Source organism: Podarcis filfolensis, assembly GCF_964270895.1.
Source record: "Podarcis filfolensis genome assembly, chromosome: 11".
Lineage (NCBI taxonomy): Eukaryota > Metazoa > Chordata > Lepidosauria > Squamata > Lacertidae > Podarcis > Podarcis filfolensis.
The window spans coordinates 59,586,840-59,611,054 of NC_139613.1; the positions used below are offsets into that span (position 1 = coordinate 59,586,840).

The window sequence follows — 24,215 nt, forward strand, 5'->3', positions numbered from 1 at the left end:
GGAGATTTCTTCATCTGTGTTCTCGGTAGTGGCACCCTGTGGAACGCCCTCCCACCAGATGTCAAAGAAATAAACAACTATTTGACTTTTAGAAGACATCTGAAGGCAGCCCTGCTTAGGGAAGCTTTTAATATTTGATGAATTATTGTATTTTAATATGTTGCTGGAAGCCGCCCAGAGTGGCTGGGGAAACCCAGCCAGGTGGGCGGGGTATAAATAATATATGTTGTTGTTGTTGTTGTTGTTGTTAGACTTGAAATTGTTTTATATATGAAATTGTGTGTGTATGTGTATTCTAAATTGATATGTTTAACAGGAAGTAAGTCACAAAGGTAAATAAATAACAAATTGCTTGTGAAGTCTTTCTAGTCTGGGCCACCATTTTTCAGTTGGATGCTTGTCAACAGTACCCTGAGCCCTGGAAAAATGAATAAGTAATGAATACAGTTAAAGAGAAATTCAGCACAGATCACTGCCTAATATGAGGGTGATGCCCTATAATTGGGAGTGACACAACCATAAATTGGTCAATATCTATATTCCCAAGTATAGGTTTTTGGGAAGAATGTCAAGGTGAAATACTGACTGCATGTATCTCATCAGCCTTTGTTTTGTTTAGAATAACTTTTTAAAAGTAACAGATATTCATGGTAAAATAAATTATGTTGTGCAAATAAACTCATAATAAATATCCTTCAGGGGAGATCTGCTAGGTAATATGAAAAACTGACTGACTGCAATGAAATGAAATTGCTTGTATGCACTTCTTGCAGCTCAAAGTATTATCTTCAATATGCAGATAAGGCAGGAACATAAAATGAAAACCTCATAAAATCCAGAATACTAATCCAGGGGGCTGCGTCTGGAGCGGAAAGAGCCTTGTAAAATAAGCCAAAAAATGTAATAACTTAATTACGTGTGCAAAAGAGGGGAGGAATTCATTTCAGTGCAGTGTGAATTTTCTGGTAGTCATAATTTAATGTGAAACAACAATTAAGCCCTGCAGTAAAGTTTGCATCAAAACTATAATGTAGGGATATTTTTAAAAAATGGATTTATGATTGCAAGTTCCTCACTCCCATTTTGTGGGCATCTTCATTGCAGCTGTAATCTCCCAAGCATTAGTGCCATAAAGTCCTATTAATTCCAACCCAGGCAAAAGCTTGCATTCTCAAGGAGGAAATGTAATCTAAGTTTCAAAGCATTTAAAATATTTATTCAATATTATTTCTGAATATACTTTTGGTTTGTGGCATCCCACCAATAAATGATTTCAGAAACACACCAGCTCTTGAGGTGAAATACTTTAGGGCAGGGGGAACAGAAATGCACAAAAAGAGCAAGAATCTCTGGCAGAGAAGAGGAAGAACACCCTTTGCCTCCATGGGACAGATATGAACACAAAAGCACAATGAGTTAAATAATAAGTTCCTTGTCTATATAAATTCCCTGATTGGACTGGGTGGTAATCCTCCTGTACACTTATCCTGTTCTGGATGGGGAACCTTGTGAATGACGACTTGTGTGCCTTCTCTCGGGTCAGCTGCTGGGACTGTGCATGCAACAGAAGGGTTGCTTGGGAGGGGAAGCAAAGAGGGGCTGGATATACCCCCCACACACACACATTCCACCTCCCATTTAACTGCTGGTTAACATGATTATGAAAGGGGTTATGGAGCTTTAATGTCTTCTGCCTTTAGAAGTGAGCCGTAAAGATTAATGGGCAAAGAAGCATCCTCTCCCACCCACTGAAATGCTTTTAAATCACACCCACCCACCCCACACACAGCAGGGACTTTATGAAGCTCATGTGAGGGGGGTCAGGTGAGAGAAATCCCCCCTGCACTCTCAGTCATTTCAAGGGAAAATAAGGCCATCCTTTGTTCTCTGGGTGATCATTACAGGAGTTAGGAATTGGGCTCAAATGGAACCAGAGTCTGATTTCTCCCTACAGTCATTTCAAGGGGAAACGGAGACATAAGCTTCCATTCACCCTCTAAGCAACCACTGGGCAGAGAGATTTGTTGCTTCCTGTGCTGGCTAATGCAGCAGGCCTTGCTCCTTTCTCTCACCCAGTATGACTCACTCCCTGTTCCTGTGCAAGGCTAGAGTTGCACACAACTGCCATGGGTAATCCCAAGCGACCACAGAAAATGTGTATAGCCAGAACCAGTTTGTGGGAAACTGGAATATCTCTTCAACTGCAGTCCCCTTAAGGGTATGTTCCTGATATAAAGTATTTTCATTCCATGACTCCAGTTTGGGCTCTCAGTGTATAAACATGCACGGAACCAACACCTACATGTGTTGTGGAAATAAAATACACATAAACATGCACACAGGTGAATATGTGTTGTAAGGAAAACCAACCACTTTTCTACCTGATATATTTCTTTCTGTAAAAGTAAAATAAAACTAGCATGGTGTAGCATTAAAGATGGCCATTTGCCTGCAAAAAAGCCAATGTCTGCAGAGATATATTAACACTTCTTCTTAAAGGGCAAAGTCTATTTCCGGTGCATAATGGGAAAAGCCATCAAACATGCTCTCACCTAGACAATTTATTTAAAAGCAACTAGAGAATTTTTGGACCTTAAGTACTGGGAAGGGGCATATTTTGACCCTGTGGAGGGGATAGCTATGATGTTACATTGCTATGTATATGAGAAAAGTACACTTTTGGTAGTCAGAGGAAGAATTTGAGAAAGGTGGAGGCACAAAAAGCTGAACATTTTTAGACAGTATTAAGGCAGTTCAGTCGGAGTCTTCATCATCAAGGTATTCATCTGCATTGCTTAAGGTTCGCATTATGTCTAGAAGAAAGAGCAACAAACATTTTAAAAATGTAAATTTAGGGTGCAACCCAACAGCTAAGACAGAAGAATAAGAAGCAGTCGCAGTCTCAATACGCAGAAGGTGTTCCAATGGCTGTGGTGGAGGAAAGGGGCATGTTGGGGTGGCCAAGAGCGAAAACAGTCTCCTCGTTGATGTGAATGGGAAGGTCAATTTACAACATGGAAAAGGGCAGGAGTGTAGCTGGGTAGAGGACCAACACAAACCCCACTCCTCCTCCCCCTTGGACTGGAGTGAGTGAACAGGGCATATAGCAAGTGGTAGCAGCTCTGACATGGATTCAATCACCCCAACAGCATTGCCAGTCATTTTGAGTGTTTTCAAAATCTGTTACCAGAGCTGTCACCTCTTGTGCGTCAAATTTCTAGCAAGACAATTGCAAGACGTTTTGTATCCCTCTATATTATTAAAATAATTGCAATAAGGCTTCCTCCCACAACAGCTTGGCATTCCTCCATAGCTACAATCACGTCTCTCTGTGGCTCTCTGTGTACCTAAGAACTTATTATCCTTGGAGCTCTGTGAAAAGGAGTGCCTTCTGTAGGGTTTCATCACAACTTGTCCTAGGTCACTGTCCTTAAGCAGAAATGCATTTTCTAACTGCCTCACATAATCCCACTTTCAGCAACAGTTATGGGGATATTCATAAGTCACTTACTGATGCAGCATATTGGAAAATACATCAAAAAAGGTAAAAAACCAACAACCCTCACCTTGTCCTTGTTTCTTTTTAAGCAGGGAAGCACATGCTGCATTAGTAGCCATGTCAAAAGCCAATTTCTTCTCATTATTTCTTAAATCTGTTCTAGCACCTTTGTGAAAACAAAATAGAGGACACCACAATTAGAAATTCAGAGGTGAAACTATCAGGTCAGGAGTGTCTCACCTGTGGTCCTCCCGATGGAGCTTCTGTACTTTCAGCTCCCATCAGCTTCAGCCAATTTTCCAGTGGTCAGGGATGATGGGAGTTGTAGTCCAGCAGCATCTGGAGGACCACAGCTTAGTCGCCCCTGTGTTAGCCGCATATCTTTGCTATCCTTATTAGCAACTTTCCTCTAAAATGAAACTAGTTTTCCATTCTAACTTCCGATGCAAAATCTCTATCCTAATAGAGATTCTAAGGAACAGAATGATGCCACTTTGCCATCTACGAAGAATCATAGCACAAGTGATTGTGGCTTTCATTTTTTAACGGAAGTTCAGATTGTTTGTTGGTGGAGAATGAGTGTATATTTTTGTATAAAATGTGCACTAGGGGCAGAATTCAACACAGCACTCAAAGTGGAATGGGGGGAGGGGAGGAGGTCCACTCATGCAACAAGATTTTTCCATCCTCTCCTCACCTCGTACGTCTCCTCAATCTGTTCTGCATTTCCCCCCAAACCCCCAGAGCAGAGTTGGGGGCATGGAAGAAGGTAAGAGATAAAAAGTCCCGTGTGCAAGTGAATGTCATTATTCACACACAACAACACAGATGAATCCTGCCCCAGTGTAAAATATCACCACAGCAAACACCTCCATATCAGTGAAATAATTCCTCACATAACTGAGAAGGTGACTTTCATAATTCAGAACACAGCTGGTCCTGCCCTAAGAAGGAAGAAGAACAGGCTATGGAAGGAACCATATTGTAGGGCTTCATGGGACACAAAACTCCACTAACAAAGGCGGCATTCAGATGGCTAATGAACACAGCAAGGAAAGTTGCAGATTTGCTACTGCACTCTTCTGTGGGTGCAGTGTTCTAAGTCAGGGGCAGCCCATTCCATTTTGCCACCTGAGGCGGAAGTGGAATGTGCTGCTCCTGCCCCCCTGCTGCCATAACCCCCACCTCCGCCATGCACCAGAACACCCCCCACTTTCCCAAACTCAGCAAGAGGGAGGCATTCTGTAAGTGGTGGAAGCGATGGGGCAAGCAGGGAGCTAGGACAGAACAATACGAGCACAGAGAGCTTGATCCAAATCTCTTTGACATAAGGGGCAAACAGTGAAGTATTGCACATGTCTACACAAAATTATCTTCTTGAGTTCAGTGGGGTTTGCTTTCAGATAAGTGGCCATACGACTGCAAACCAAGGGAACTCTGAAGATCTTGTCAATCCATGGAAAATCTGGATTTTTCTTTCACAATATATTATAGTATTATATATTATAATTATTATAATATAGAATACATAATTCAACTAGTATGCCAAGTGAGAAAATAATAACTGCATTATAGAAGGTAAAATGAGGCCACAAAACAGCTCGTTCACAGTATACATTGCGAACTGAGTATGCAAACGTGTACCTATGGCTCAGTTCAGATGTGCATATCTTGGCTTAATAAACTGAGGAATGTATGAGCCTTGTGCTCAACAGGTTTCATCTTATCACCAATTCTACTTTCTCAGTGTGCTACTATTAATCCTGCAAGACTTCAGTTAACCATAGCTTTGTATTTTGTCAGTACCAGGAAATTATGGGTATGTGGATAACAACAACTTTAAAAGCAACTGTGATTCAAGATCCTAACTCAGTGCTGCCAACCATAGTTGCCCAGTTCAGATGTAACATTAATGGTTCATGACCACAAGAAGTGTTGAAATTGTGTGGCAAGAAAGTGGAATGGAAAGGGAAGGTATGGGGACACCGCGTGCAGGCATAAAACTCGTGCATTTCTCAGATGTACACATCTCGCCAGGGCCTGTGCTTATGACGTTACAGGAATGTCTTGGTAAATACAATTACCTTTTGCCAGCAGTGTTTCTACGATATCTGCATAACCCTTCCATGCAGCAGCATGCAAAGCTGTGTCCCCCAGTTTATTCTGTGGATGCAGAAGTGGGGAAACCCATCAAGGTTAAAATGTGGCAACAGAAGTTTAGATCATGTCAATGGTAATCAATCACTATTATCACAAACCAATTCTGGAAAGCCATTCAATGTGTGATTACTTACCTGTTGGTTTAGTTCTACATTTGGCTGCGTCAATAATACTTCCACTATATCTGCATAAAGTGAAAAAATTGGGAGTGGGGATATCGTGAGAAACTGGTAATTGCTTTGTTATATTCAAAATGTAGCAGGAAAGTCAGGATCTAGACTCATTCAGCTCAAAAAGTGAGCTGTGAAAGTTGAATTAACTTAAGAGAACTAATCTATATCAAAGATGATACAATCTCTTTTTAAAACCCACATTCTTAATTCAGGATCACCTTTCATTTCTTTTCTGCTTCGCCATTATTAAGAGCACATGATTTTAGATCCATATTTATTTCCAGAGGGATTGCTGTGTTGAGTCTCTTCCAGTCAAAACAATGAAACTCTGTGGCAACTCAAAGGCTATTAAATTTATTATGGCACCAGATTTTGTGGTCCACTTATCAGGTGAGTTGCGGGTATATCTATAACTATAAAAACAGACACACATGGTTGGCAAAGTGTGGGCGTGGGTGGAGAGGCAGGATGTAATCAGTAAGGTTAGGAGGAAATGAAGAAGTACAGAGAGTGATAACATAGAACCATAGAATTATAGAGTTGGAAGGGACCCCAGGGGCCATCTCATTCAAACCCCTGCAATGCAGGAATCTCAACAAGTGGTTCCCCATCCAATTTGAAACCATACTGGACACTGCCTAGCTTTGCAAATGTGCAGGCAGTTTTCTTGCTGCATCACTCTGCAGGAATTCCTTGAGAGTGGCTGCCAATAAGACCAGACCCTACTGGGCTGTATTGATGGACAAGCTGTCTGACTTGGACTAAGGCAGCTTACTCCCCCCCCCCCCCGTTATTTTAGTAATTCTGAGCTGCCACACCGTAAAATATCAGGGCAGTGTACAACGATTAAGACATGAAACACCATTAAAAAAATACATTTAATCATTAAAGTGACTGGCTAAATAAATTTTAAAAATACAGAATAAAACAGTTTACGAAGGCCTGCCAGCATAAAAAGGACCTCAAGAGTAAGGCTTGAAAGTGAGGAGTGAGATGGCCTCTGCAGGAGGAGATGGGGCCCACACAGAACCCGCAACGCTTCATGTCTGGCTCTAGCTGAGGCCAATCCAGTCTTATTTCTTAATTTCCCTCCCTCTTCCTAATTTAAATTATATCATACAAGAATTCAGACCATTACTGATTTCAGTAGAAGAGGAAATACTAGCTGGTCCATTAACCCAGTGATGAAAGCTCCAAGAAGAAAGGTGTTCCTCTTCATTCACTTCTCATGTACCTTTGTGTCCACCATGGCATGCCCAGTACAGGGCTGTGCTCCCAGCTTTGTCTAAGCCATTGACGCCAACTCTGTTATCCAAACACTCCCTCAGCCAGCTCAGGTTTCCTGAAAAAGAAAAAGAAATATATTTTTCATAGAACATAATGGAGTTGTTTTTCTTGGCGGAGGTGGGTAGAGAGAGGAAATAAATTATTAAGCTAAATCATACGGAGAACGATGAGTCTCCCTGGTATGCAATGCATTTCAGCTCATCAACAACAACAACAGCCCCAGATGCTACCAAATCACATTATTGCTGCATGAATGAAAATGTTATGCAAATTCTACTTCCATTCAATATTCTGTTTGGGAGACAACAGTCTTTTTAACAAGCAAGCTGCTTAGCTTTTAACAGCCTATACAGTTGAACCTATGCATTATGCATTGCTCACATTATCACCTGTGCAGTAAAGAAAAACTTGTATGATGCAAGTCAAAATTATAACCAAGAATGACAGTTCTACCTGAATCTATTTCGATTACAGTTCGAGTTCTTCCAATTTTTGTAAAAGTGTATTGCTCGCTAACCAGCTCACCTGAAAGTCAGTTCCACTGGACTTACTTCTGAATAGGCATGCAGAGATTTGCACTGTAAGGATTCAAAATCTAAGTATGCACATTGCTTGTTTGGCCAGTTTACAAGAGCACCAATCCAGTAGCTTCTGTACCCATGTGGCTGCTCAGTATGAGCTGAGGGTTTCCCTTTTACATATTGTCCTGGTTTGCACATGTGAAAAGGATCATGGGGTCTTGGTGGACCCCAAGCTGAACATGAGTCAACAGTGTGATGCAGCAGCAAAAAAAGTGAATGCTATTCTAGGCTGCATCAACAGAAGTATAGTGTCCAGATCAAGGGAAGTCATAGCCCCGCTCTATTCTGCCTTAGACCAAACTTGGAATACTGTGTCTACTTCTGGGCACCACAATTTAAGAAGGATGCTGACAAGCTGGAAGGTGTGCAGAGGAGGGCAACCAAGATGATCAAGGGTCTGGAAACTAAGCCTTACGAGGAGTGCTTGAAGGAGCTGGGTAGGTTTAGCCTGGAAAAGAGGAGACTGAGAGGAGATATGATAGCCATCTTCAAATATCTTAAGGGCTGTCACATGGAGGAGGGAGCATGCTTGTTTTCTTCTGCTCTGGGGGGTAAAACTCGAATCAATGGCTTGAAGTTGCAAGAAAGGAGATTCTGACTAAACATCAGGAAAACTTTTTGACAGTAAGAGCTATTCAGCAGTGGAACAGACTCCCAAGAGAGGTGGTGGACTCTCCTTCCTTGGAGGTTTTAAGCAGAGGTTGGATGGCCATCTGTCCTGGGTGCTTTAGCTGAGATTCCTGCATTGCAGGGGGCTGGACTAGATGACCCTTGGGTCCCTCCCAACTCTAAGATTCTGTGATTCTATATTCACATTAAGCCAAATCAGGGTTTAGCTTGCACATATGAGGATGGGTATTCCCAGAAAGGATGACAGCCACTTTGCTCTCCCTGGTTGTTTTGCGGCTGCGCTGCACTGAGCTAAGCCACGGTTTGGCTCTGCATATTGTCTGAACCTGGTCTTGTGGGTTTAGCTTTCTTTAGACTAACCATGAGCTGTAACAAAGGTTTGTTCATGGTTTCCTGCTCATTTGTCTGGTGTTGGATAGCATGCTAAGCCAAGCCATGGCTTAGCTCAGTGCAAAGCAACAGTGAGACAGCCAGGGAGGACAGAAGTGGCTGCGTCTTCCTTGGGGAGCCTGGGCCTTGGCTTAGTATGACGTGTGAAGCTGGCCATGGAGGAGGGATAAGCCTGCAGTGGCGCCAACAGCTAGGTTCTGAATACATCAATTTAAACCAGTAGGGGCTTTAACTACTACTAAGACTGAAATGCTATATACATTTACCTTGAGGTACCATATATACTCATGTATAAGCCGACTTTTTCAGCACATTTTTTATGCTGAAAAAGCCCTCCTTGGCTTGTACTTGAGTGAGGGTCCCACTTACCCAGGGGTCAGCAAACTTTTTGGGGAGGGAGCCGGTTGACTGTCCCCCAGACCGCATGGTGGGCTGGACCGTGTGTGTGTGCGCGTGCGTGGGGGGTGCGAGGAATCCAGTTTTGAAGGATTTTAACTTGTGTTTTAGCTTGGTTGCTGATCGAGCTAAGGCTTTTGAACTTTTAAAGTTATTGTTGATACCATATTGTTTTTGTTGACCCTCTTTTCCACTTACAGAGCTAATTTACTGTTATTCTTTGAAGTAAATATTCAAAAACATTTAACCTACTGACGCCTCAATTAATGTAATTTTATTGGTATCTATTTTTATTTTTGAAATTTACCAGTAGCTGCTGCATTTCCCACCCTAGGCTTATACTCGAGTCAATAAGTTTTCCCAGTTCTTTGTGCTAAAATTAGGTGCCTTGGCTTATATTCAGGTCGGCTTATACTTGAGTATATACGGTAAGTTTCACTGAACGCAATGGCCCTTACTTCTGAGTACACATACACAGGGTTAGAAGGAATCCTCATTGAACTAAGTGGCAGTTACTTCTAAATAAAAATGCATTGAAAGCTGAAATCTTTCCTGGTTTGCATCTGTATTAGAACTGCTTTTTAGGATATTTTCAGTGTTTTTATCACTTGTTTGCCACCTTCCTTTGAGAGGAAGGGTGGGAGATAAATGAAATAAATAAATAAAGCATTGAATTAGGGAGATTACCATTTTTAAAATTATATTCATGACGTGTAAAAACAAAACAAAAAACCACAGAGGCTACTATATTATTAAAGTGTTATTGTATTCTGTGTATACAGTGTGCTTATAACCTGGACTAATGTCATTACATCACATTGATTTGTTAAAGCTATTAAACTATTCATCACCATATACCCACATTAGTATACCATCATTATCAAACCAATTATTTAATATTTATTTATTTATTTGAAAATGTGTATTTAAATCTAGATTTTCAAGAGAGCTTACAAAAGAGAACCATAAAACAAACATAAAACAGATCAAAACATTAGAAATAAAAGCAATTATCATAGTAACAGTAAAAATACAATTTTTTTCTATCCAGTTATTTAATCTGAAACCATTATTCCTTTCCCAGTACTAAAAGAATCAATCTATTGTGCCTATTTCTTTCTGCAAATAAATATATTTATCGTGCAAATCAAGACTATTTGTCCAAAATACTCAAGTCATGCAACAAACAATTAAACCCTCTCTCTTAGAAATAAAATGCCTTTATTGTCCCACACAGACATCCCACTCTCATAGCTTTCATATTTTAAAGAAACTCCAACAACCCAATCTATTTCATCCCCCAACCCAATGGGAAGAGAAACAATGAACTGCTTCGGTGGCAACCCAGCTCTCTTTAGTGCAGCCATGAGCTTGTAACTGAATACACAAGCCCGGGGGGGGGGGATCTGATATACTGCAAACTTCATCTGTACCCACCTCTCTTGGCAGCTTCATGTAGTGGGTTGTCAATGGATTCTGCTTGCTCAGCCACTAAAACAAAAGCAAAAACACACGTCATCTTAAGCAGGTGACTCCTTTGATTCCTGCACCTTGCTGAATGGGCCCCAGGTAACTGAGAGCCGTTAATTTCCTTCCTCCTTCTATGCACTAATACGTTTAATATTTATCAAAGGCCATGGATGTAATATATATATATATATATTAAACTCCTTATTGTATGTACTATAAGTTTTGATCCCCAAGTTTCAAAACGCGGAAAACTTGCCTGTGCCAAACAGAGCTCCTCGCGAAGCTTCCTTCAATTTAATGTTGGGGAAGCTCTGTGTCTACAGCGCCCAAGGTGGCCACACATGACAGAAGAAAGGGCATGCGGAAGAGGTGATCTCTGTAGGCATAGCTTGTCATGCAAGTTATACATGCTGAAATTGTCTTGATCAAGACAACACGGTGGCTCAGAACTGGCACTGTGGTGCCCTTCCAGCAGCAAGACATACCATGTCTGAGCCTCTTTCCAAAGCTCTTGCGGGTTTGGAGGATGTTCTGTCTGATGGAGAAGCAAGCCGCCTCCTAAAAGGAAAGCACTCCCACTGTTGCATCCAGGCAGCCCCCCCTCCCCCATCATTCTCCCCTCCCCCAAATAAAGCGGCAGCAACATGGGCTGCTGGAAGGCTAGCACTGCAGCGCCGCCCGACTGGGGTGAGCCCTTCCTGAGTGGAAGGATGCTAAAAGTCTGCAGTGGATGCAGAGCTCAACAAAGAAGGCCTTGGATCTGGGCCAAAAATACTGAGGGAGCTGTGACTATTCTTGGGGTCTTGAAGATTTCTCAGGACTTATGCAAATCTACAATTCCCAGGGAGTTGTAAATGACACATCCAGCTTATAAATCCTACTTAGCTGTGAATATTCTTCTATGCTTCAGCACGACAAGAACATATTTAGCTTTTTTATTTTTTAAAAATATATCTGATGTCTCTCCAGCACTGTGCAGAAGTCTTTTTATTTTCCCAACATTTATGTTGATCTGTTTTATTCTGTCTCATATAATCTTTATGCTATTTTTTAGAGACTTATCCTTTTCAGCATTATCATCATCATCATCATCATCATCATCATCATCATACATGTGGTCCTAAAGTTTTATTGAACGCTCCCCCCATAATAAGATTGAAGGTTGCGACATACATTTTAATAAAAAATAAATACATTAAAAGGCATCCATTTGTGGGGTTTTTTTGCTTCTGTCTGTCCAGCAGATGGCACACAAGAGAACACGGATGCATTCTTCCAGTTAAAAGGTGTGTTTTCAAAACAGCTCTCTGCCATGAAACCATTTTTAATGCCTGGTTCTGGCATCACATTAGAAGTAAGATACTATATTTCTTAAAAACCCCTTAAAAATTACAAGCCGCATACATCCTTACAGTCCACATCTGTGGTGGAGAGATATATCTTGAAAGGTAAAGCAAATCTGGAATATACCATAGTTGCTGGGGATTAGTCCAGTTCTTCCTTTACAGGTTCCCTTCCACCAATTTGTGTCACTCTGGAGGGAAAAGAAAGCAATGCTGAAAAAGGGAACAATGACTCCACTTGAGATGTACTCTGTTTACTTAGCATGGTCCAGCTGTTAACATTTGTGTTTGATGAACTCACCATATCCGAAATGTAGATAATATCTCCTTCTTCAAAATACAGTTCATCTGGCTGGAACAATAAAGAGGGTGTTTGAGTTTGCAGACCAATTTTAGAAGAATATCATTGTTGCAGCCTTGCCTAACAACATTTTAGGGTTTATCTTCTTCATTCAGTTTGAGGAAGAGGTACAAACCATTAATCAAACGGAAACAGGGCCATGTGAGTATACACCAACTCAAAACTCCACAGAAGGTCTGCTTGTGTCTTTGGTGGAGCTTATATTTAAAAGGCTGAGGTCTGTAAGAGACATTTCTGCTTTTCTTGCTAAGAGCATCTTTCCCTTCCACAGTTCCTTGCTCACAGGAAGGGAAACAGAGGCAAGGCTGACACCAAATCAGCCATCTTCTGAGCCCCAACCAACAGTGTCTGCCATTTCAATTCTCCCCCAATGCCTCAACAGTGTTGCTCCTGAGCATTGTGGGAAATCTTAAATAGCAGGCAGCTTGCAGCCAGGTGAAAAGGAAGCCAGGGAGGACAGGCAGTCCCAGTTTAAAGGGGGGACCAGTACTCCTGGGGGCCTGAAAAGAGGATCAAACAGGAAAGAATTCTGAATTCAATGAACTGCATTCTTAGCAACTTCTTTTACTTTTGAACCTTTCCATGCTTTCTACCCGGCACTAGGCAGCCTTCGCTGAAATCTCCTGTGCAGCCTGTGAGCAAAACAAGGCCACCACAGCCTTGGCCCCATAAGACATGCACTGAGGCAGTGAAGAGCTTATCTTGTACTGGGGAAGTGGAAGCTGAGAGCCCTGGAAAGCTGGAAAATGGGAAGGGAAGAAAGGGAGAGGAGCAGGAAGGTTGCTTCTGCCTCGAAAAAAGGCTGTGGCATCTCTGCCCCAAGTGGCAAGGCAACCACAGGGAAAGGAAAGGGAACGGGGCTTTTCCTGCCCCCTGTTGCCACCTGCTGGCTTGCCAGGGAATAATAAACCAGCTAACAGCTACTGAAGAGGCCAAACTACACATGATGCAGGAGATCTGGGATTGGTTCACTTTACTGTACCTGAGATTTCACCCATTTTTACTGGAGTTGTGGGGCTGCGAAGTGGGTGCCCCAAAGCTCCTGTTTGCACTGCAGTGGGAAGCATGTGTGTGTGTGTATTGAGCCTGCATTATTTGGAGCAAGGGGTCAGCACATCTGGCTGCTAACCAGAAGGTTGGTGGTTCAAGCCCACCCAGGGATAGCTGTGGGCAGGATTCCGGCACTGCAGGGGGCCAGACTGGATGACCCTCAAGGTCCCTTCCAGCTCTACAATTCTGTGATTCTGTTATTTGTTTTGTGCTGCAGAGTTAATAGCAACTGGGGGAGGAAGGCAAGGATTAAAACCTTTGCTCCAAACAAATGGGGGGGGGGGGCTCAAATCAGGCAATCCAGAGTCACAGGTCTCCTGTGTCATGTGTGCTTTGGCGCCTCCACCTCCGCCCTTGGCACAGGCACTGGTAAGCTCAAGACTTTCAGAAATGCAGCATGGCAGGCAGGCTCCTTAGCAACCACCATTTCCTGCATCTGAGAGGCTAACAATATAAATAGCACCCTGCTTCTCATCTAAGCCTCTCATAGGGTGCCTCTGAAATATGAAAGATTAAAGTCCACCCCGGTCTACCCAGAGCTTTTTTTCTAAAAAAATGTTTAGGGGATACTCTCATTTTCCTACTCATATTGAAATACTGCCCCTCAATGAGGCCAAACTTAGATTCACAAAATGTTTAGGGGTATGCGTACCATGCGTACCTGGGGTCAAGGATGCCTTAGAAAGAGAGTGAGAGTTTACACTGCGTTCTCTCAATCAAAAACACACAAGGAAACGTGCTAGTTGTTCTCTCCCACTCCTCAAACATGTCCATTTTTGAGAGGGTGAGGGGTGTATACTCTGGTTTTCTGAAGTGCAGCTGTGGAGGCTGCACTTGGCTTTCCTTTCTTGCCCTCAGTTTCTCATAAAAAGGGTTTGGAGGAGCAGAAGGAAAGAGAGGGGGGCGAGAACACGAGACAGCAGAACATGAGACACGGGAGGCTTCCAAGAGGAGGTTGCAAGATCACCCCAATATATTTAATTTACAGAGTAGCTTTAAAGTGGAAAAGTTGGACTAAGGCAGGAATAGGCAAACTCCGCCCCTCCAGATGTTTGGGACTACAATTCCCATCATTCCTGACTCCTGGTCTTGTTAGCTAGGGATGATGGGAATTGTAGTCCCAAACATCTGGAGGGCCAGATTTTGCCTATACCTGGACTAAGGAGTTGTGGTGGTTCCATTTTTGCTGGAGGCTTATCTGTCGGACCTACCTTAGGACAAAGTTAATTATTAGCCAAACGGCAGGCCCTAGAAAAAGGAATATGCCTCACCCATCCAGCATTATAGCAGAAGACATCTGAGTTTGCTTTTTCTGCTGTTCCTTACTGAAAGGATTTGTAAGAGAAGATTACTTTGTAAGCCTTTGGCAAGATGTGACTGCTCAGAAGGCATGCTGAATCAGCAAGAGAAAAGAGATTCCAGTATCTTAAAAGGGTGTTGTGCAGTTTGGTTAACACTTTCTCTTAATGGATTCAGACAAACTTGAAGAGGATGCTCAAAATCTTGGATGTAATGACACTGCCAATCCACATCTCTCCAGGGGGGCAAAAGCAGAACAAAATACAGGCTTCGCCCCCTCCAACTTTCCACCCTACTTCTCACTTTTCAAGCCGTTTGTTCAGAAACTAAAATACTTTTGCTGAAGTCAGTTGAATTTATAACTCCCTCCCTCATTCATTGGTTGACTAAGATGCACAGGCAATTGGGTTTTTAACCAATAGCGAGCTGGTCATATTGTGCACTCAGAAGAAACACTGTTGTGTTGACAGACACCAGCGCATGCACAATTAAGGCCAAATCCTTGGTTAAGGTCACATGGCCTGTCCACTTATTTAGAGGCCAAAACTACCACCTGAGCATGAGACCTTGTTCTTGAGCAAATATGAGGAAGATCAAACTCCAGCATCGGCCTCTAAAGATCTTTCACCTCTGTGGGTACAATGTAAATATCAATTCCTATGTTTTATTATCACAAGGGCGAGGTTGGGTTTAGTTGCTAAGTCATATTACAAAATGACATTTCCTTATTTTAAAGGGGAGGCGGGAAATAAACTTAAATACTTACAGTTCTGGGTTCAAATGTATACAAGGCTCTAAAAACTTTGACTTGTCCTAAATATACAGAAAGAAATAAACATTAACAGAATATTTTTTCCTTTCCCTAAGGTTGAATGAATCAAACATCCATGTCCCAAACTCAGCCAACATTTTAATTGCAAGAGCTCTAACAACAGTCTAAAGCCTGTTCGTCAGGTTCATGACACATTAAGGAGGGAAGGTATAAAAACAAGTGAAACACTGGACCCTCAAGCTGTGGCTTATTCAGTCCATTTTGAAGGTAAAGAAGGTGTGGGAAATACATCTAATTCTGAAGAAAAATGTACTCCAACCAAAACAGAAGACAGCATAGATTCAGCCATTTTACTGAGCAAAAGTTCTGGATTGCAAAATGTATACTATGACAAGCTAATTGATAATCTTGTGCAAATGTCAAAGAATATTAATATTTTATAAATATCTTTGCATTTTCATTCATTTTGTTCCTTTAAATAAAGTTCATTTTCAGATGAATACAAGCGTGTGGGGTTTTTTTATCTTTATATATGCATATATCATTAAATCGAAACAAAAACCACTGCTTAATAATATAAAAATAAAGATAACCATGTTTTTAAGTAACTCATAAAGTAACTTGTTCTTATCCACTTAACCGCATCATGGGGTTGCACTGTCCATATGCTAATAAAATATACACCCTCTTTTACAGAAAATAGGACAAGGTATCACACAGCACAGAACAATATAATTTACAGTGGTACCTCAGGTTAAGTACTTAATTTGTTCCGGAGGTCTGTTCTTAACCTGAAACTGTTCTTAACCTGAAGCACCACTTTAGCTAATGGGGCCTCCTGCTGCTGCCCCGCCGCCAGAGCATGATTTCTGTTCTCATCCTGAAGCAAAGTTCTTAACCTGAAGCACTATTTCTGGGTTAGCAGAGTCTGTAACCTGAAGTGTATGTAAGCTGAAGCGTATGTAACCCAAGGTACCACTGTAATTATTAATTGCAGTTTATATAATTGCAGTTTTTTGTAAACCACTTTAAGGGATTTTTAACAATCAAATGGTCGGTGCATGTATATTTACTTCTTAAAAGTGTTCACAGTAATTCTTACCACAATCCTGTAAAGAAGATCAGTACTGTTATCACCATATTGGAGAAGGGTAAACTGAGAGTGGCCTAGTTTGCACATAACACTAAAACATTACTTGGCTGTAAACTTTGCTGAAATACTAATAAATTGGTTTAGGATCAAGTGCTAATCTGCAAAGTATGTTGCAATTTTCACCTCTTTCATGCACATACCAAACCTATGAAATTAAGCTCTAATTATTTCCGTGTTTTCTTATGCTTATGTCAACAGCAACCACAACAGACTCAAGACTGTTTTCCTTTAGACTTTTATGTTTTATGGCTCCCTTAAAGGGCCATGCAGCAGACAAGAACAAGCAGCAGACAAAAACAAACCACGTTTTTCCAACTCAGAAGATAGTTTGCTTGGGAATTATTGCACATATGCAAAGTTTATAAAAACCAAGGGCTGTTAGAAACTAGCAGGGGTGATGGGATCAGAGCAATTGCAAAAAGAGAGAGAAGTAACTTCCAGTATTCATTTAAGAATATTTTTGCCATAATGCTGTTTTTTAATGGAAAAGGTGCTCTTTAAATGGTCTGAGATTATTTTAATTGCTGCAGCTGTTTGAGAGGGCTGCAGTCAACTCAAACAAATGGACTATTGTTTTTGAACCCAAGGGCTTTTCTATCCTGCATTTCCCTTTAACTTCTTTGTATGGCCTTGCAGATAATCATAGAAAACTATGTCCCTCTGTCAATGTTTTCTATATTAAAGTGTTATTTTCCTCCTCATTTGCTTCTGTACTCCACCCCTCCTACCCCGTGCATAACAAAAGACCACATTTTTTAACATATGTAGCTGCTTTTATTGCAAAATTTTGTTTGAGCCCAACTTCTCAGGAGGAAAAGCTTTCGACATTGGATGAGGGAACTGAAATTGCCCCTATACTGCAAGGAAATGGCTCTGTGGTGGAGTCCTCGTGTCCACTGAGGAAATGACGTTGAACTAATGCAATGTTGCATTACATTAGCTGCCTTACAGGGACTTGGGTACTGGCCTGGACTAATATAGTAATGTTCAGTTCTGCTCACATGCAGGCAAGAGAATGCCAATGAATTTCTAAGGGTCAAGTCCAGGCCGGCCCACCCATGAGGGAAGGTGAGGCAACTGCTTCAGGTGGCAGCATTCATAGGGGCAGCAGATCCTGATGCAGATCTTATTCGCCCCCTTGCTCCTGTGTAAGTCTTCACCCACCCCTTCTTTTCTGGTGTGGAGGGGGGTGTTGTTTTGTAGTTTGCCTCAGGCACCAACATGTCTTGGGCAGGCCCTGGCCATACCACACAGGACATTTCTTCATTTAAAGCATTCAAGCCCTGCCTCTCCACAATGAGCCATAGGCAACGTAAGTTAAATAAAAAAACTTTAAAAAAAACTTGACAGCAACAATACATGCAGCACAGCAGTCACAAGGAACAGAATAGCAGAGAAAAAATGCTTTTTAAAAAACACATATCATCATAAATAATTTAACCACAGCAACTAAAACAATTTCAAAAAAGGTTTTGGCCATCCTACAGACTATGTGGGGGTGGTGATACAAGAGGAGCGAGTTCAAGAGCCATCACTGAAAAAGCCCTCACTCTGGTCCTAATTTGACATATTTGGCAGGGGAGGGGGGAGTTGGGAAACACGGGTCACAGGGGGTGGGGACGTCTGATTATAAACTCAATAGGCACCTGTAGTTCGTCTCCTGTATTTACCCCCTCTGCATTTACCTCCAGGTTTGGAAATTCATTGGCATTTCCTCTTGGCCAGCTTTCCGTTTCCCCCACCATCTCTCTGTGGAGAACCACATATTTATCCTCACAGGGCTAAAAGCAGAATGAAGGGGGCATGTAGGGGGAAACTGGCAGAGAGGAATGGGCGTTATCTGTCCTTTTCAGTTTCTCATTTTTCCAATCTTAAATTCAGCTCATTACATTTCCTCCTCAGTTTATGATATTTTATTTTTTTAAAAAAAATCCTCACAAAAATGTGTCAGCATTTCAACATGCATTTCCCCAAATATATACATGCCTACCTGTCATTTTGACTAATGCACACATTTTCACAAGCCATTTTCCCTAACACATTTTGTATGCTACTTCCACTAATATGAACATTTTAATGCTCACCTTCACCTAATACAAACTTTTGTTACTTGGAGAACTACATAGCAAAATTTGGAGAAATGCAAATTTCACAGAAACACTGCATTTCAGCTCTCATATTGTTTTGGAAATTGGAAATAGGTTGTTTCATATTTAAATGTGAACAGAACCAATTTTCTTCCCCATCCCGAGCTGAAAGACTGGGAAATGACATGTATTTAATTAACATCATACATCATTTGAGCCCAATAGGATATGCAAGTGGAATAGGTCTGGAATAGGTAGTCACACTACCCAGGCCTGGGAACAGGAAGCTTCCCTGACCCCTTACGGAAACCTCTTAGCTTCATTCCTTTGGTTAAAATGTGGGAAAATAATAATGGCCTACCGAATAGAGACTGTGAGAATGACTGAAATAAAGAATATGACATGCTTGAACCACTTAGCTTATTAAGGGTTGCTGAGAATTGTAACTGTGTGAGGGGGTCTTTGAGGGAAAGAATTTTTTTTTAATGTGCTTATAAGACAAAGTGTGTGCACAGCCCCAGAGGTAAGTCCTCCTGAGTTCAGTGGGACTTACTCCCAGGTAACTGCAGCTTTACACACATCTAAGGAGAGAGCGAGACCTGTTCACCATCAAGACTTGTTCACTTTCATATTCCTTTTCTAATCTCCAGCAAGCAAGATCTGTCCTTCCTGAGCACACTCATACAGGCATGCGTGTCCTCACAAAGGCCATATAATATCAGCAATGGGACTATTTTTGGTGTGGGAGGGCACTTTTCTCTCGCTTCTGCTTTTAGCATAATATCCTTTAATGAGACTACTTGTCCAGGCAGAGGCACTCTTCATCTTGCATCACAATGTATACAATTATGGCTGTTGTATTTATCTACCCTGCGGCCCTTTTGACCTCAATGTATTTGTGGAAAATGCAGTACACAAATAAGTTAGCCAAGCATAAGGGCTCTGTGGCCTGTGGAAAAGAGGGATGTTGTTAGGTGCAAAACAATTAGATACTTTGTTGAGCAAAAGATATAAGAGGTGAAAGAGCCACGGCCTCCTTGACACCAAACTGGGAGGGGTGGCTAACACCCCAGAGGACAGGATCACACTTCAAAACGACCTTGACAGATTAGAGAACTGGGCAAAAACAAACAAGATGAATTTTAACAGGGAGAAATGTAAAGTATTGCACTTGGGCAAAAAAAATGAGAGGCACAAATACAAGATGGGTGACACCTGGCTTGAGAGCACTACATGTGAAAAGGATCTAGGAGTCTTGGTTGACCACAAACTTGACATGAGCCAACAGTGTGACGCGGCAGCTAAAAAAGCCAATGCAATTCTGGGCTGCATCAATAGGAGTATAGCATCTAGATCAAGGGAAGTAATAGTGCCACTGTATTCTGCTCTGGTCAGACCTCACCTGGAGTACTGTGTCCAGTTCTGGGCACCACAGTTCAAGAAGGACACTGACAAACTGGAACGTGTCCAGAGGAGGGCAACCAAAATGGTCAAAGGCCTGGAAATGATGCCTTATGAGGAACGGCTAAGGGAGCTGGGCATGTTTAGCCTGGAGAAGAGGAGGTTAAGGGGTGATATGATAGCCATGTTCAAATATATAAAAGGATGTCACATAGAGGAGGGAGAAAGGTTGTTTTCTGCTGCTCCAGAGAAGCGGACACGGAGCAATGGTTCCAAACTACAAGAAAGAAGATTCCACCTAAACATTAGGAAGAACTTCCTGACAGTAAGAGCTGTTTGACAGTGGAATTTGCTGCCAAGGAGTGTGGTGGAGTCTCCTTCTTTGGAGGTCTTTAAGCAGAGGCTTGACAACCATATGTCAGGAGTGCTCTGATGGTGTTTCCTGCTTGGCAGGGGGTTGGACTCGATGGCCCTTGTGGTCTCTTCCAACTCTATGATTCTATGATTCTATGATTTTGAGAACTCTTAATGCACAGGTAATAAAATGGCTGCAGCTCACTATCTGCTGAACCCATCTCTGTCTTCTTTGATAGGTAAATTGTTCAGGTTTTGTATTGGAGTTATATAATATTTCTGAGCAGTTGCTTTCAAAATTTAGATTATGGAGTTCAAATTATAAAGACAATCCTTACATTCCAGAACTGTCCAACTATGAGTCAATGGCTTAAGATCTGGATTAAGGGCTGTATCTCTTCAGACAATTCCAGGGTGCAATTTCAGTTATTTCACACACGCACACACACACACAGTGTTTCTGCTTACCAAATTAAATTTTCTTCTCCCCTCATACGTGCTTCCTGAATAATAACAAATTTCTGCAAATTGTTCTATTCTTTTGGTGGCCAGAGTGTTAGAACTTTAAGCGTTCCAAATCCCTTTCTCTTCAATCAAGCCACCATAGTTCAGATGACAACTTTGAGATAGGTTAAGAACTTTGAGAACTTAAAAAAAGAAAAGTCATTTATCCAGGGAGAATCCACATATATATGGGCCTATTCCTACCTCTTTTTTCTACTGGTGATGGTGGAACTGTCAGGCACCATCCTGGCAACTAGGCATTTTGACTTGGTTGCAAGTGACAGAGAGTCCAGTGCAAAACGCACCTGGCCCCTGGCTAATTTCAAACCTTGCCAAAATGGAAATCACCAGTAATAGCTGTAAAGAGGACAAATGTGCTTGTCGCAAAAAAACAGCTTCCAAGGGCACATTATTGTCCCTCAAATAATGGCTCTGGACTTGAGGGGAGGTTAAAGGCTTTTTATTGACAGCGGGTTAGAAACTACATCTCTTCCTGATTTTGTATCTTTTCCACTAGGAAACTGAAACAATAGCTGGTTGCAACAGATTTGCCACAGTTACCACGTTCAAAGGCTTTGCTAAGGGCCTTTGGTAAACCTTAGAGTTATTATACATCCTCCAAGAAGGTATGTAATCCCTGAAACATGTCCAATAAACTGTAATAAGAGCTTCAATCAGTAGCTAATAGACAGAATGAGCCATAAACTACTCAAGTCAATGCACTAGCCCTCTTGCACTTAAGTCACTTTAATCTAATTCATTGCGTTGGAACTAAAGTTTTTAGGTTGTGAAGTCTTCTCACACACAACTACAAAAACAGGGTGTTGAATGCTCTTGAATCTGTGCCATTTGCCCCTCTACCACCAAAGCCCTCAATGCCCACCCAATGGAATATCTTCATGAACACTAATATCTTATATTAATTAATCTTATATGAGATTAAACTGAGATTGAAGAATCAGGGAGTCAGTACCATTTGCCTCCTTGGCACTCAGTTTAATCTCAGTGGTGAATAAAAAAAAACACAGCTTGGAGAGAAAATCCATATTTAAAAAACATCAGTTTAATCCAAGAGGTGCCCCAAATATCTTTGAACACACCTAGTTTACTTGAAGGATCACCTCACCCCATATGTGCTCACTTGAATGCTGTGATCTGTGGCACTGGAACTTTAACAAGAGCCACAAAATATTCTTTCTGTACTTCCAAGAAACTGTTATTTTAGTGTAGCAGCACTAAAATTATTAAGCACGCACCTTCACTCTATTGTCTCTGGTGCCTGACTGATATCAGCAAAAGTTTTGTTTCCAGCCAGCCTAATCAGGTCTGTTGTTTTAGTTAGTTTATGTGTTTTACAATTACCATTTTAAGTACCTTGTTTTTATTTTATTTTTAAGGGATATTTTAAATGAATATTTTAGATGGACTTGTAAACCACTTAAGAGAATTTTTGTTCTTCTAAGCAACATGTAAATATTGTTGTTGCTGCTGCTGTTTTAAAATAAATAAATCCTGCAGTTCCTGGGCAATTACAACATGCATGCCTCTCTTGGTGGCTAAGGCACCTGATGAGTAACTAAGGCTTAGACTACAATTCCCATCACCCCTGGCCATGTTGGCTTGGGCTGATAGGAGTCCCAACAATCTCTGGAAGGCCAAAGGCATGTGGCAGAGAGCCTAGCAGCTGACTGCTGAGCATCGTTTATCAGGATCTCAGCCCATGGGGCAAATGTTTCATCTACCAGCCTGTCCTATAGCGAGGAACCATTCAAAACCAATTCACTCTCCAGCATGATTCCGTTGAGGCCGTTGGAACAAACCCTGATAAATGGGGAAAGCTATACCATATTTGAAATAGAGAAAACAGGTCCTTGTCTGTTCAAAAGAGAGTGTGAGAAGAATCAACATATTTGCAAAGCACAAAGGCACACCTTATAACTTTTCAGATTTATTTCTACTTCCGATAGATGAATTTTATTTTGCAAGTAGTGAAGACAAATTCTGTGAAACGGGCGGGCCTCCTTTGCTCTTCCCCAGATGCCAGATAGTGGATTGGGCTGGTAGAACACGAGACTCTTGATCTCAGGGTTGCAGGTTTGAGCCCCACATTGGGCAAGAGATTCCTGCATTTCAGGGGGTTGGACTAGATGACCCTCAGGGTTCCTTCCAACTCTACCATTTGGTGATTCTATGATAATGGCTACTGTGGTGGAGCAGAAAGACCAGGGTTCAGTCTTGGTGCCTCCAGGGGGCTGTGAGAGGCCTCTGCCCGGAACCCTGGCCTGCCCCTGCCAGTCCACCGGGCCTGGCACCCGGGCCTGGCTTGGTAGAAGGCATCTCCCTCCGCTCCTACCCAAGAGGTGTCTGTTTGCGGCACGATGGGACCTCTCTCCTGGCCTGCAAGCTCAGGGAGGCGAGGCAGCAGCCTGGCTGGGCCACTGACGGGGCGGGCGAGGCTCCTGGGCTCATACTGGCTGCCAACTGCTTGCCCAGCTGCCTCAATGCACCAAAGCTCGAGCGGCAGCAGCAGAGGATCCCACACGGTCGAGGCTGCCCCCCCCCCCGCCCCCGCTCGGGGAGCATCGCAAACTCGACGCCCTTCCTGCCCCGACCCGGCCGAGGGCGGTGGCGGCAGCGAGCGCTCGGGCCCCTTCTTTTTGACAGTGACAGCTTCTCGAGCCCCGCCCCGGGCGCAGGGGGCAGCCCACCGCTCCGAGGACAGCGACCCATCGCCGGGGCACGGCAGGCGGGCGGGCGAGGCTGGCATCCCGGGCGAGGCTCCGAGCGCGCCCTTCGGGCCGGGGCTGGACGGAAATGCCGCCTGGATGGCGCGGCGGGGTCCACGTGTCAGGGAGTGCCGCCGCCGCCGCCGCCGCCCCTCTGGCCCCTTCCCGGCCGCCCTTCCCCGGCGCCTCCCTTACCTGGCTTGGCCGGCTTCGGGGGCGGCTTGGACATGGCTGCGCGAGGGGAGGCGCAGCCAGGCGGCGGGCGAGGGGCTGCGCGTGGCTCTGGGCGGCGTCGCTTCCCGGAGAGAGAGAGAGAGAGAGAGAGGGCGGCTCGCCGAAAAGCCCCGGCCGAGCGAAGCTGCTTCTGCGACCGGGAGGAGGAAGTGGGACTGGGGGCGCCGGGCGCCGGGCGCCGCTCCCTCTAGCGGCCCAAGTCCGGCACTGCAGGCGCGGAGAGGGGGAGGAGCAAGGCGCCCCCGCCCGGCGGGCCGCGTGAAGGAGCGGGGACCGCGGAAACCAGCCAATCGCTGGAACCAGGGGGCCGGACTGCCAGTCTTGACCAATCGTCGGGCCCCCTTT

At 43.1% G+C, this 24,215-nt stretch overlaps 1 protein-coding gene across 1 annotated transcript; it reads right to left on the reverse strand.

Annotated features, from left to right (window-relative positions):
* Positions 1-1,194: 1,194 nt before the first annotated feature.
* Positions 1,195-24,122, reverse strand: OSTF1 (osteoclast stimulating factor 1). Its single transcript, XM_083577182.1, has 10 exons — positions 23,832-24,122; positions 15,406-15,452; positions 12,231-12,281; positions 12,057-12,120; positions 10,554-10,607; positions 7,067-7,174; positions 5,794-5,843; positions 5,584-5,662; positions 3,567-3,665; positions 1,195-2,813 (listed from the first exon to the last, which is right to left on the reverse strand). Exons 1-10 carry the CDS (start codon positions 23,863-23,865, stop codon positions 2,755-2,757), a joined length of 645 nt encoding a protein of 214 aa, XP_083433308.1. The 5' UTR covers positions 23,866-24,122; the 3' UTR covers positions 1,195-2,754.
* Positions 24,123-24,215: the final 93 nt, after the last annotated feature.

What these genes read in the sequence shown, in the direction of transcription:
- OSTF1 (XM_083577182.1), bottom strand. Translation starts at nt 23,865, where the DNA reads ATGTCCAAGCCGCCCCCGAAGCCGGCCAAGCCAG. An exon ending in ACATGAAGCTGCCAAGAGAG is followed by an intron (nt 7,175 to 10,553) that starts GTGGGTACAGAT and finishes TTTCTTTTTCAG; the next exon opens with GAAACCTGAGCTGGCTGAGG. An exon ending in AGAAACACTGCTGGCAAAAG is followed by an intron (nt 3,666 to 5,583) that starts GTAATTGTATTT and finishes GTTTTCACAAAG; the next exon opens with GTGCTAGAACAGATTTAAGA.